This window comes from Heterodontus francisci, chromosome 11, assembly GCF_036365525.1.
Source record: "Heterodontus francisci isolate sHetFra1 chromosome 11, sHetFra1.hap1, whole genome shotgun sequence".
NCBI classification, from domain to species: Eukaryota; Metazoa; Chordata; class Chondrichthyes; order Heterodontiformes; family Heterodontidae; genus Heterodontus; species Heterodontus francisci.
Genome location: NC_090381.1, coordinates 96,692,088 through 96,705,848, shown reverse-complemented (window position 1 = coordinate 96,705,848; position 13,761 = coordinate 96,692,088). Strand labels below are relative to the sequence as shown.

At 41.5% G+C, this 13,761-nt stretch overlaps 1 protein-coding gene across 3 annotated transcripts in view; it reads left to right on the top strand.

The window, feature by feature from the left end:
• The window catches only part of LOC137375409 (sodium/hydrogen exchanger 9-like), a 490,009-nt gene that overhangs the window by 228,301 nt on the left and 247,947 nt on the right, over positions 1–13,761 (top strand). For all 3 annotated transcript variants that reach the window (XM_068042592.1, XM_068042593.1, XM_068042594.1), the window contains exon 9: positions 10,619–10,707. In XM_068042592.1, the coding sequence (XP_067898693.1) occupies positions 10,619–10,707 (89 nt within the window). The remainder of the gene's footprint in view (positions 1–10,618; positions 10,708–13,761) is intronic.

Genomic DNA, 13,761 nt, shown 5'->3' with positions numbered 1-13,761 from the left:
TGTGAGGCAACTCATGATTGTATAGAAGGACACTGATCACCTTAGCACTGTTTTTATTTTTTGACTTGATGCTGTTTTAAACTGTCTGGGAATGTAATTTTTATAGATTTTTATGAATAAAGTATATTTTGGAAATAAAAAAAAACTTGCAGGTGGTGGTGTTCCCATGCATCTGCTCCCTTGTCCTTCTGTCGAAGGAGAATTGGTGAGTCGCTACAGTGCATCTTGTGGATGGTACGCACTGCTGCCACTGTGCGTCGGTGGTGGAGGGAATGAATATTGAAGGTGGTGAATGGGGTGCCAATCAAGTGGGCTGCTTCGTTCTGGATGTTGTCGTGCTTTGCAGATGGTGGACAGGTTGTGGGGAGTCAGGAGGTGCGTTACCGCAGAATTCTCAGGCACTGACCTTCTCATGTAGCCACAGTATTTATGTGGCTGCTCCAGTTCAGTTTCTGGTCAATGGTGATCCCAGGATGTTGTTACTGGGGGATTCAGCAATCGTAGTGTCATTGAATGTCAAGGGGAGATGGTTAGATTCTCTCTTGTTTAAGATGGTCATTGCCTGGCACTTGTGTGGTGCAAATGTAACTTGCCACTTATCAGCCCAAGCCTGAATGTTGTTCAGGTCTTGCTGCATATGGATATGGACTGCTTCAGTATCTGGAGAATCACGAATGGTGCTGAACATTGTGCAGTCATCAGCGAATATCCCCACTTCTGACCTTATGATTGAGGGAAGGTCATTGATGAAGCAGCTGAAGATGGTTGGGCCTAGGACACTACCCTGAGGAATTCCTGCAGTGATTCCTGGAGCTGAGATGATTGACCTCCAATAACCACAACCATCTTCCTTTGGGCTAGACATGACTCCAACCAGTGAAGAGTTTTCCCCGATTCCCATTGACTTCAGTTTGGCTAGGGCTTCTTGATGCCATACTTGGTTACATGCTGCCTTGATGTCAAGGGCAGTCACTCTCACCTCACTTCTTGAGTTCAGCTCTTTTGTCCATGTTTGCATCACTGAGCAGGTTATTGCTGAGTAATTGCTGCTTGATGGCACTGTCAACAGCATCTTCTATCACATTCCTGATGATCGAGAGTCGACTGATAGGGTGGTAATTGGCCGAATTAGATTTGTCCTGCTTTTTGTGTGCAAGACATATTTGGGCAACTTTCCACATTGTCAGGTAGATGCCAGTGTTGTAGTTGTATTGGAACAGCTTGGCTAGGGGCACAGTCAGTTCTGGAGCACAAGTCTTCAGTACTATTGCCGGAATGTTGTCAGGGTCCATAGCCTCTGCAGAATCTCCTATCTCTTCCGATCTTTCTTGTATCCCCCTGTTCGGCTGAGCCACCCCATAGTCCCATTGCCTTGGCTCTGGCAGCACTCCCCAAATGAACCATCACTTTCTTCAGTATTCAGAACTGAATACCTGTTAGAGAGTGAGATGCACTCAGGGGTCTCCTGCATTACCTGCCTGTTTCTTCTTGACTGTCGGATGGTCACCCATTCCCTCTACCTGTATACTCTTAAGCTGTGTGGTGACCACATCTATAAACATGCTATCTACGAAACTCTCAACATCATGGATGCACCATAGTGATGCCAGCTGCCGCTCAAGTTCCAAAACTCTGAGTTCAAGCTGCTGCAACTGACAACACTTCCTGCACATATGGTTATCCAATACACAAGAAGTGTCCTGGAATTCCAACATAGCACAGGATGTACACTCGAGTTTGGAGCAGCCCTGCCATTCTTCTTTCTATGAGATGATAAACCTTGGTACTAAAACTAAACCCTGCTACTAATAAATCCTGCTACTACTAATACTAATAACTCTACCAATAGTAATAAACCTTACGAATAGTAATAATTGCATTACTACTGCTAATAGTAAACTTAACCAATACTAATCCACCTTACCACTATTAGTACACCCTACCAGTACTGAAGTGTTACCAATAGTATTAATAACCTCACCAATCATAATAAAAAATAGGAAATACTCCCAACCAATCTAATAAGCTTTATTACTATTAGTAAACTTGCTGATAATAATTACTGCTAATAAAACCTTACAAATATTGAAGTTAACTGAGTTTTGAAAGATATATGAGAAAAATACCCACCAACCAATCGACTACCTGTTTTCCTGTAACATCACACTTTGATTTTTCTCAGAATGCAGTCGGTTAGCTCTGGAGCTGGACTGGAGAGGATAGCTCTGTTAAACTATCTGCTGGTCGGTCTCTCTCTCTCTCTGCAGCCACTCTGTTAAACTCCCTGCTGGTCGGTCTCTCTCTCTCTCTCTGCAGCCACTCTGTTAAACTCCCTGCTGGTCAGTTTCTCTCTCTCTCTGCAGCCGCTCTGTTAAACTCCTCGCTGGTCGGACTCTCTCTCTCTGCAGTCACTCTGTTAAACTCCCTGCTGGTCGGACTCTCTCTCTCTGCAGCCAATCTGTTAAACTCCCTGCTGGTCGGTCTCTCTCTCTCTCTCTCTCTCTCTGCAGCCACTTTGTTAAACTCCCTGCTGGCTGCTCTCTCTCTCTCTCTCTCTCTGCAGCCGCTCTGTTAAACTCCTCGCTGGTCTTGGTCTCTCTTGCTCCTTCCCGCTGCTTTTTTAAACCTCTCACAGGTCTCGCACTCCCTCTCTGTGCTGCTGCTGCTCTTTTCAATGGTTATTGTAATTAAGTAACAATTGGGGAAGTGTTGAAAAATTATTATTACTAGCTAATCATGATTAGTTGCGAGTTTGTATTCCCACTAACCAAATTCCTGAATCGCACATTTTAAAACTGCATGTTTCTGCAATTGTATAAACGGATCAGAAATAACCATGCAAAACAAGCATTTTGCTTATTTCATGAAAGAAATATTACCCTTTCCCCCATCCTCTGCTGAACCTAATCAAAGAACTGCTGTGTCAACATGGAAACTGCAATATGCCAAGAGTTCTTCCCATTTCAATCAGCAAAAAATCTCTTAAAATATCAATAAAATATTGCAATTATATGTTCCTGAAGTTTTTTTTTTGAAATTGTAATTAAATCTTCTATTAAGTTTAAAAAGCATATCTTCCAAAATTGAACATTGCTTTACTACGTTCCATCTTTAGGTGCAGAAAACTGGAGTTTAAAAAAAAAATTAAAGTAATAAAAATTGAAGCTAGTCATTTCTTTATCATGGTGTTGTTAAATGTTCATTATTGTAGCTGCTCCATTGAGAAGGTAGTCTTCTGTTGTGCAAGACTCATTTCATCCTGATGAAGAATTTTACTCCTCGTTTAGCATAAATCTGGAGCCGATCTCTTGCTTGTCCCTGCATTTACCCTTTTTGTACTGAATTTCAATCTCAGCCTTGCAGAGGCGAAGCACTTTGATGCCATCCAGCACCCAAATGAATTATGGAGAAAAGAATGAAGAAACAAAATGACATTTCTTCATTGCTGTCACTGTTCTCCAGATCAGTCTCCAGACCAGGTCACTCTGCTTAATACCATATAAATATCTATAAATTGACAGCTGCATGTTTGAAGAGATTCTCTGCTGTCCTTGTTTCTGGGCATTTGAGGAATTTACATCCCTGATTTGTACAGAAGCCATTTCAAAGACAGATGTCTATTAGGTAGATTGCCTAATGAACAGTGCCTGCACAGTGTACCCAGGTATCAGAAATAATTAGCTATCAATTGTTTACTTCTGTCCATGGGCTTTGCAATGTCCCATCACAGGGTCACTTCCCGTGGGTTATCAGTGCTCTCTTAAAGCTTACTGTTTTGAATCATTAAACTCATAGTATGATTGGCAGTTGTGCTGAGTGTGATGGTATTTCTTTAGAACTTTTTGGTCCCAATTTGGGCTTCAGAACAAAGGAAGGAAATATAACTGGGTTTGTTAACATTGCTTGTTCAGGCTTGCCAGCTGTGTCACCATAGGGATAGAGGTTAACGGGGGATTTTATGGGTGATTAAGTCGATCATAAAGATTCTCATCTAAATTGAGGGTTTATTGCTGAGAACTGTTAGAAACTCAGGACCCGAGATTACATTAAACAAGAATGAGTTAATTGAAATCTGCATGTTTTAATCTTGTTTCTATTAATTTTATTTCCCAGTAAACTTGTTTTGTTATTTTAGCAGGAGATGGCTTGTACTTTAGGGTGTTATGTATGCATCTGTTACAAAGAAAAATTTGTACAATGAAATCCCGCAAAATAATTTAATGGTATAAAAGGTTTATTGTTTTCTACTGTGGCAGTTACTTTGGTGATAAACTTATCACAGAATTGTTACAGTGCAGAAGGAGGCCATTCGACCCATCGTGTCTGCACATGCTCTCTGAATGAACAGTTCATCTAATGCCATTCCTCTGTCTTCTCCCCGTAACCCTCTGCATTCTTCCTTTTCAGATAACAGTCTAATTCCCTTTTGAGTGCCTCAATTGAACCTGCCTCCATCACACTCTCAGGCAGTGCATTCCAGATCCTACCACTCGCTGCATGAAAAGGTTTTTCCTCATGTCGCTTTTGCTTCTTTTGCCAATCACTTTAAATCAGTGCCCTCTCATTCTCGATCCTTGCATGAGTGGGAACAGTTTTTCCCTATCCACTCTGTCCAGACCTCTCATGATTTTGAATACCTCTATCAAATTTCCTCTCAGCCTTCTCTTCAAGGAAAACAGTCCCAACTTCTCCCATCTGTCTTCGTACCTGAAGTTCCTCATGAATCTTTTCTTACTCTCTCCAATGCCTTCACATCTTTCCTAGAGTACGGCGCCCAGAACTGGACGCAATACTCCAGTCGAGGCTAAACTTATGCCAGTTTAACATAACCTCCTTGCTCTTGTACTCTGTGCTCCTATTAATAAAGCCCAGGATATTGTATGCTTTATTAACCGCTCTCTCAACCTGTCCTGCCACCTTCAATGACTTATGTACATATACACCCAGGTCCCTCTGCTCTTGCACCCCCTTTAAAATTGTACCCTTTATGTTATATTGTGCTTATGCTTTGCTTTATAGGGAGCAACAGTGAACCCCCTGGATGTTGGAACTTAGGCACTGAGCATAAAATGAAGAGGATGAAATGCAGCTTTGGCTGGGGCATAATGCATTAATCATATATTATGCCCCTTATTTTCCCTTTCATTAAAGCAAAGAAAATCAGCAGGGTGACTAATAGGTGATCTGCTACCGTCCAGTCTTGTGTCCCTGCCAAAGTTGAATTTCACTCCACAAGTTGCCAGAGTTTGCTTCAATCATTATGGTTGGTGTCAGACTGTAATGGGTGTTCAAATTTTAAAGCTAAATAAAGTACCAAAACCAAATTACGTGATTAAAAGATGATCCAGGCGTATGAAGAACATGAACTTGAGCTAGAACTAGCACGTTGGTTTGTGAAAGTTAGAAGTGCTTAGACTAGAAGCTTCAAAGCAGCAGAATACGTTCAGGGATGACCAGGCTGAGGAAAAGAAGCTGCTGCAATTGAACTTGGAGAGAGGCTTAATGATAACAAGACTGACGAGCTGGTTCCGTCAAACCAACTCAACTCTGTGCAGCACAAAGTTACTATATTTCAATCTTCTATCAAGATTTAAAGAATCGGATGACAGAGATTGATTTTTAAGTGCTTCTAATTTGCTAGCAAACTACCATAGAAAGTTTGGTGAGAAGGGCTGGTATCCTCACTTTGTGATAAGACAGGTGCTGCATTGTCACATGGTTTACAGTGGAGAGTGACGACGAAGATAAACATGTCTCACAACAGCTGGGGAATGCAGCGAGCCAATGGTTAGCCAACACCCCATCAGCCTACATAGATACAGATCAGAGCGGCAATTCAAGGGAAATTAAATGTTTTAAATGCAGTATGGCTGAATACAAAGTGGCCAACTGTTGGTCCAGAAAGGGTGTAGGGCACATTCAAGGCGGCTGATTGCCACAATAAAATATGAGACTGCTGGGTGTACAGGGACCCTGACTGTAGGGAACCTGGCCCAATTTCTAAGCCCAATTACAGTACATAAGTACCAAGCAGAAGTGTTACATGATATGAGGACGGTCTGACACTGGTACAACTGCATGTGGTATTGAACGATCAGTATATAAATGGATGGATTACACACATTCAGGGTTTTTTGGAAGAGTTGGATATATCACTGGTCAAAGTTTTGGCTGAACTATACTTCAAATAAGGTATAAAAGAAGTAAAAAGTTCCAGTATCTGTGTCAATTTGGAATGACATGAATGATGAGCAGTTGCGGCCAATTTGCTTCATGTGGACAAGCTGCTGCTGGATAAAGGAGCCAACATTATGTAAGATAACTGTAGTCAGCAGCAGTAGATACCAACAGCATTGTGCAGGACTAGAGCTTTCATCCACCTGACCAGGAGGAAGTGACCAATCTGTGCCGAGGCAGGGGTAAAAGCCTGCTCAGGTCTGCAAATGAAACCCGATCTGAGCCCGACAGAACCACATCCAACCCAGCCCGAGTCTTTTCATTTTTTCCCGCGCCCGACCTGACCACCGGAATGTTCAGTTAACCTAGCTTCCATTTTTCACTTTTTAAGCTTGTGCAGATAAGCAACAAAAACTGTAACTGGACTTGAAAGGTTGTTCAAAAAGTACAATAAGATTGGAGCCACGTACCAGAGGTGATGATAGAGTGTGTCAGACCCGAGGCGAGCCTGAATGCCAGACCCGGAAGAGCGACCCGACCTGATCCCGACACATGTCGTCGGCTCCAATTGAGTTTGGATCGGGTAGCCATGCTCTAGGCAGGGGTCTACTGGTTACCTCCAAGCACTTTGGGGTTTGTGAAACAGGCGCATGGCATTTATATAATGCCACAGTACAGTTTCCCAGGCTATCTGCATGTAGTGAAGTGTAATCTGTTTCTATATGTGAATACGTTGCACTGAATTCCGATAACACCCGTGTGCATATCACTACTAAAGATTGTGAAAAATAGCGGTCCTAATATTGATTGCTGTGAGATACCATTAGTAATCAGTGCCCATACGGAACCATTGCCCTTAATAGCAACCTTTTGCTTATAAGAATACAACCAATTCTTTACTTTAGTAATACTTAGTGGTGTTGAGATATTTTAGGTTTGAAGAGCATATGGGGAGACAGCCAAGTGTCCGTGCTGCATGCCCAGCTTGTGCAAGCGTCAACGAACATGCTCGTGGTATGCTCTGCAGAAAACTTGCTTTGCGATCTCAACTTTCTAATTGATCATGCAGAAGTAATTCAAGTTTGAAGTGTGGCCTTCCGCAGTATGGGAATTCATGAGAAGCTTGGAAAGAGCAATTTTGCAAACTCTTCATATGGAGTATAAGAGGATAAGAGGAAACTCTTTGGGATATGCTTCACTACTTGGTGTAGTTAAATACTGTCTAGTCTGAACTTGGCCTACTTCCTGAGGCTATTAAATTTCTTTCTTATTTACTTCTCTGCTGTTACAACCTCAGTGAGACCTTTGAAGACTTAAATTATGATTAATCTAAAAGAAATCCCCATTAACTAGATAGTACTTTGTAAGTAGCTGATACCCCAAATTACGAAAAAGGTATTTTCTTAATTAATAGAATACTTGAAAACCTCATGCCACACTATTATGTTATACAGTCCTCTTTGATGGCAAAATCTTTGTGGTTAAAAGTCCTAAACCCCTCCCATTTGCAATGGGTTGGATCTCCCAGACTTTTCTTAAAGTCAATGTCCTCTTCACTCACTTGTCCAAGCACTTTCTACCTGGACGTCCATGAATAAGGAAACTCCTGGTGATCCTGTTGGACTTCTACTTCTCCGTAAACCTCAACTTTCGAAACAGGTTCAAGTCTTCACAGCCTTTCGCTGAATCAGTATTCTCTCAGAGCAGGTGTTCCCTCTCTCTCCATTGAGGTTGCCATTGCTGGCTGTCTTCCTTTCCCACAGCCTGTTCTGAGGCTGCCACCACTGGTTTCCTTTCTTACAGCATGTCTACCTTCAGAAAATCTGATAAATTGATCTGGAAACAAAAGTCAATAGCTCATTGTCCTTTTCCAATATGCAAAGTCCAGAAGTCTGGTTTCAGCCGAGCCACCTGGGTCTTCCACTGTTCCCAAGTGTTAACAGCTGCCTCCTATATTTGCATCCTCAGTATCACTGACTCCTTGTTTATGATCCAAAAGTCTGGGAAGATGAAACCCATTGTTCTTCAGGTGTTATACCCCTACAGTTTATGCTTTTCAAAAAAAGACTTTGATCGGTGTTTTCTGTTGTCCTGGTAACCAAGATTTCTGTCTCGTCCTTAAAGAGAGTGGATGTGAGGTCACCTGACTTCTCGGACTCCATCTCCATCTTAAACTTCTAAAAATCACAGTTTTAAAAACATAGTCATGTTACAAAGTCCAGAATTCATAACACCTACCCTCTATATGTTTGAAATTGTGTCTACTTTGGCAGCCACCTCCTGCCAAAGAGACTGTTATGTTCCTTTGATACTGGGGTCATAAAGTTACCTCTCCTTTGCTGCACTGTTTCCATTTGTACCTCCGTAGCTCCAGATGAAAATAAGGGTACTCAGTGTCTTTGTTCAGTCAAGTTTCATTCTCTGCCCAGCATCGAAGAAGCAACCACATAACATAACAGCTGCAGCTGTGTGCTTTTCCCAAGCTTCTGTAGGCAGGCGTAATCTGAGCTGGGAGATTGTCAAGAATAGTTAATGATGCCAACTTTGGAAATGCCACAAAATCAGCTCATCACCTTGATGCTCACTACTCTAATCTCATGCTGGAAGTGGGGGACACTATTGATGGATCTACGTTTGAGGGTGATCATATCGCTGGGGCAAGGGTATTGTATCTGTGAGGAAAATCAATCTATGAATGCAGCAGTGTTTCTAAAGAGATTCTTAATATTGTTTTCTGTTTTTAATTGATTCCTTTGCTGCAATAACTATGGCAGTGTGCTAGGAAGATCCATGCTGTAGAGAAATGATATGGGTGTAGGGTCGTCACCATTTGACTCCCATTTAATCTGAAAATTTAACAGTACGTTGCAAATGATGTAACACTAAGGTTTTTCCAGCAGATTTCTGGAGAGCAATATACAGTGATATAATATAATAGTTGATTGTGACTAATTATGATACTTAGGTTTGTCTGAAGTTGAACTCTCCCTGTACAGTAAGAAAATGGTGGAAATATTCAGCAGGGGTGACAGCATCTGTAAAGAGCAAAACAGTTAATGGTTCAGGTCAATGACCTTTCATCTGTTCGAACAAAAGGTCATCGATTTAACGTTAACTTTGTTTCTCTCTCCACAGATGCCAGACCTGCTGAGTATTTCCAGCATTTTCTGTATTCAGGTTTCCAGCATCCACTGTTTGTGTCCCTGTGCAGTTCTAGTTTTCATACAAAAGGTAGTGAAAATCCCCCAAAAGATTATGGACGCTTGATTAATGGACATTTTCAAGACTGAGATTGATAGATTTTTGTTGATAAAAGAGTATTATGGGATATGGAGCAAAGTTGAGTAAATAGAATTGAGGTTCAGATCAGCCATAATAGATAGAATAATGAACTAGGGTTGAAGGCCTGAATATCCTACTCCTGTTCCTACGTTGCCTGTTTTTCCAAGTGACAACAGGTTATATGTAGAGGAGACTACCTTAAGTCAGTCCCCAAAATATGGTTATAGACTGGCTTCATGGTGCAAAAAATGGAGAATTTGTTTAGTTTTTAAGTTAATTTATTTCAAGACTCTCATGAAGGATTAACCTTCCTAGTGCTACCTCCTTATTTATCCATCTTGTTAAGTGTCTCCGTAATATTAAGAAATACTTCAGTTTTTTTAAAATGGATTTTTATTCTCATTAAGGTGAGGAATGGCAGTACCAGAACGTTTTGTGTACTTGTTATTTGTAAAATATCAAAAACAGACAGCCAAAAAAAGACCTGATGATTGGGCTAAGATTGTACAGAAGATGCACCATATCACCTTACCTTTGGCACATAATGGGCATGCACACAATGTGAGCCATCAGAAAATAAAGTCAAATGTTGCATTTGCTGAGCACCAATTCCCCACACTGTTGTGTGCCAGTTACAGGGATGCAAGGCTGCTTGTGGCACCGATGTGAATTTATGATTTGTGCCAGGCAACTGCTGCCACAGACCCTTGTGTGTCTGAGACAGAATTTTGAGTAAATGAATGAAATTGGCTCAGTAAAGTTCTGGCAGTCAGTATAGCAGCTCACAAAACTGTCTGGAACTGCAGCCAACCGATTCAGACACAGACAACAGTTGACCATTGTGTATAGGTCCAGTCAGAGGTAATAACAACCACTCCTGGTTAAAGCTACAAGTGTTAACCAGCATCCTGTAGGCAGCATTGTTCTGTTTAATCATGGCTGTAAATTTGTTTAAGGGGTTCCAAGGAATTCCACATTCAAAAAGGCCTCCCGGTAAAGCCCCTTATTTGGATGGGGGTCAAAAAGGCAATGCTTCCTCGATAAGAGGTCCTGACGACAAACTGCCCTCTCTAATCGTCAGCATTATAAGTCAAGTACTTTGGAGTCACAAGGCGAAATACTTCACTAAAGGAATGTGTTGTTTTTGTTCCCATGATAGGAATTGTTGCTGTTCTTTTCTGTGGAATCACTCAAGCTCATTACACCTATAATAATCTTTCTGATGAAGCAAAGATGAGAACAAAACAGGTAAGAAATGCCAACAACAACTTGTATTTATATAGTGACTTTAATGTAGTAAAGCATCCCACGGCGCTTCACGAGTGTTGTAAAGTACAATTTGGCATCAAGCCACATAAGGAGATATTAGGACGGGTGATCAAAAGCTTGGTCAAAGAGGTAGGTTTTAAGGAGCAACGTAAAGGAGGATAGTGAGACAGAGAGGTTTAGGGAGGCAACTCCAGAGATCAGGGTCATGGCAGCTGAAGGCACAAACACCAATAGTGGAACCATTAAAATCAGGGATGCTCGAGACCTTAGAAATAGAGGAGTGTGAAACTGTATTAATTTCAGTAACAATATTCTTCATATGAAATGCATCTTTTGGGAGTTAAAAACAGATAAACTCATACATTCATGTTATTAATTGGAACAAATGACTTGAGGCAACTACAAGATAGGTTTGGATGAAGAGCACCTTTCAGGTGGTTTAATGTCATGCTTTCAAAATGCCAATCCTACTGCAATCACATGTTAACACCTAGCTGCTTCATAAATGAGTCTGGTGTCCTGGAGACCCACTTCAGCTGTACTCAATGGTCTCATTTAGTCTCTGCTACAGCACCCCTCCCACTGCCAATCTGGGTATCCATTAATTTGGAATTGAAACTTCTACTTCAGCCCCACCTTTTCGCAGCTCCAGGTTCTGCAGCTGGAGTGCTACCCTTGTGTGGATCATGTGGTCCAATTAGATTGTTTAAGGAATATTGGGGCCATGGGCCACATGACTTCCCCACATCAATCCAAACACTGGAGGAGTTACGGAGATATGGGTCATGTGATTTTCATGGATCAGTTTGATCACTAGGAGGAAACATGGACTCTAAATGCGAATCAGCATGACAGGAGAGGACCAAAGTGCAACATTTTTACTCATATAAGTAAATGTATTCCTGCGAATTATTACTGAACATAAACTAATCGAGGGGCTTTTATATTGAACAAACTTAACCATAATTGGAGCAAACTATGGTATCTTCATTTGCATCAACTTGCCCTTTCTCTAACTTTGTGATGTAGTACATTTTGGGAGGAAAAACAAGCAATGGAAAAAGGTGAATAACCTTTTGGGTTTTATAAATGGCAACATGGAGTACAAGAATAATGTAATAAATTTGTACAAGGCATCAGGCTGCAGCTGGAGCGTTTGCAGGTTTGGTCACCTCATCATAGAGCGTGTACAGCAGTAGATTCATTCGGTAGTGCCAGGAATAGGAAACTAGAGTTATGAGACGAGACTTGAGATTTTGCCTCAATTTCCACTGGAGCAGAAAAGGCTAAGAGGTGGGTTATGAGGAATTTTGATAGGGTGAATAGGAAAGACTACTTGATTTGGTTGGAGGGTCAATGACAAAGGGTCATGAATTTAAAATTTTCAATAAAAGGCTGAGGAAAGAGGAAAAAAAATCACAGAATTGTTGGAACACAAAATCCAAAGTCACAGGGAGTGACTGAGGCAGAGACCATTGAACTTTTTGAGGGAAAACTGGATAAATATTTAAAACAGAGAATGATACAGGGATATGGGCAATGCAGGACAATAGAATTAGTTTTGATTGTTCTAGCAATAGGCTAAATGGGCTGTCTCTGTACTATAAACCTGGATGGTTCTATGACTGTTTATTTCTCTGTAGAAGGGTCACTCAGCTCCTGACCTCATTACAGCCTTGATCCAAACATGGACAAAAGAGCTAAACTCAAGAGGTGAGGTGAGAATGACTGCCCTTGACATCAAGACAGCATGTGACCGAGTGTGGCATCAAGGAGCCCTAGCAAAACTGAGGTCAATGGGAATCGGGGGAAAACTCTCCGCTGGTTGGAGTCATACCTAGCACGAAGGAAGATGGTTGTGGTTGTTGGAGCTCAGTCATCTCTGCTCCAGGACATCACTGCAGGAGTTCCTCAGGGTAGTGTCTGAGGCCCAACCATCTTCAGCTGCTTCATCAATGCCCTTCCCTCCATCATAAGGCCAGAAGTGGGGATATTCGTTGATGATTGCACAACATACAAAAATACGAATTAGGAACAGGAGTAGGCCATTTGGCCCCTTCGATCCTGCTCCACCATTTAATAAGATCATGGCTGATCTGATTGTAGTCTCAACTTCATGTTCCCCCGTTTCTGACTGTAAGGGACCCACATTTGTCTTCACTAATTTTTTTCTCTTCACATATCGATAGAAGCTTTTCTAGTCAGTTTTTATGTACTCTGCAAGCGTACTCTCAAACTCTATTTTCCCCTTCTTAATCAATCCCTTTGTCCTCCTTTGCTGAATTCTAAACTGCTCCCAACCCTCAGGTTTGCTGTTTGTTCTAGCCATTTTATATTTCTCCTTCTTGGACCTAATACTATCCCTAATTTCTTTTGTAAGCCACGGTTGAGCCACCCTTCCTGTTTTATTTTTGCACCAGACAGGAATGAACAATTGTTGTAATTCATCCATGCGCTCTTTAAATGTTATCCATTGCCTATCCACTGTCAACCTTTTTAGTAACGTTCCCCAATCTATCATAGCCAACTCGCACCTCATACCTTCATAGTTGCCTTTATTTAGATTCAGGACCCTAGTCTTGGAATCAACTCTCTAACACTCCATCTTAATGAAGAATTCTATCATATTATGGTCGCACTTCCCCAAGGGACCCCCCCACAACAAGATTGTTAACTAATCCTTTCTCATTACACAATACCCAGTCTAGGATGGCCTGTTCTCTAGTTGGTTCCTCAATGTATTGGTCCAAAAAACCATCACGTGCGCATTCCAGGAATTCCTCCTCGACAGTATTATTGCTAATTTGGTTTACCCAATCTCTATGTAGATTAAATTCACCCATAATTACAGTTGTGCCCTTATTGCATGCATCTCTAATTTCTTGTTTAATGCCATCCTCTACATCACCACTGCTGTTTGGGAGTCTACATACAACCCCCACCAACGTTTTCTGCCCCTTTCTGTTTCTTAGCTCCACCCATACAGATTCCACATCAGGATTCTCTGAGCTAATACCCTTCCTCACTATTGCA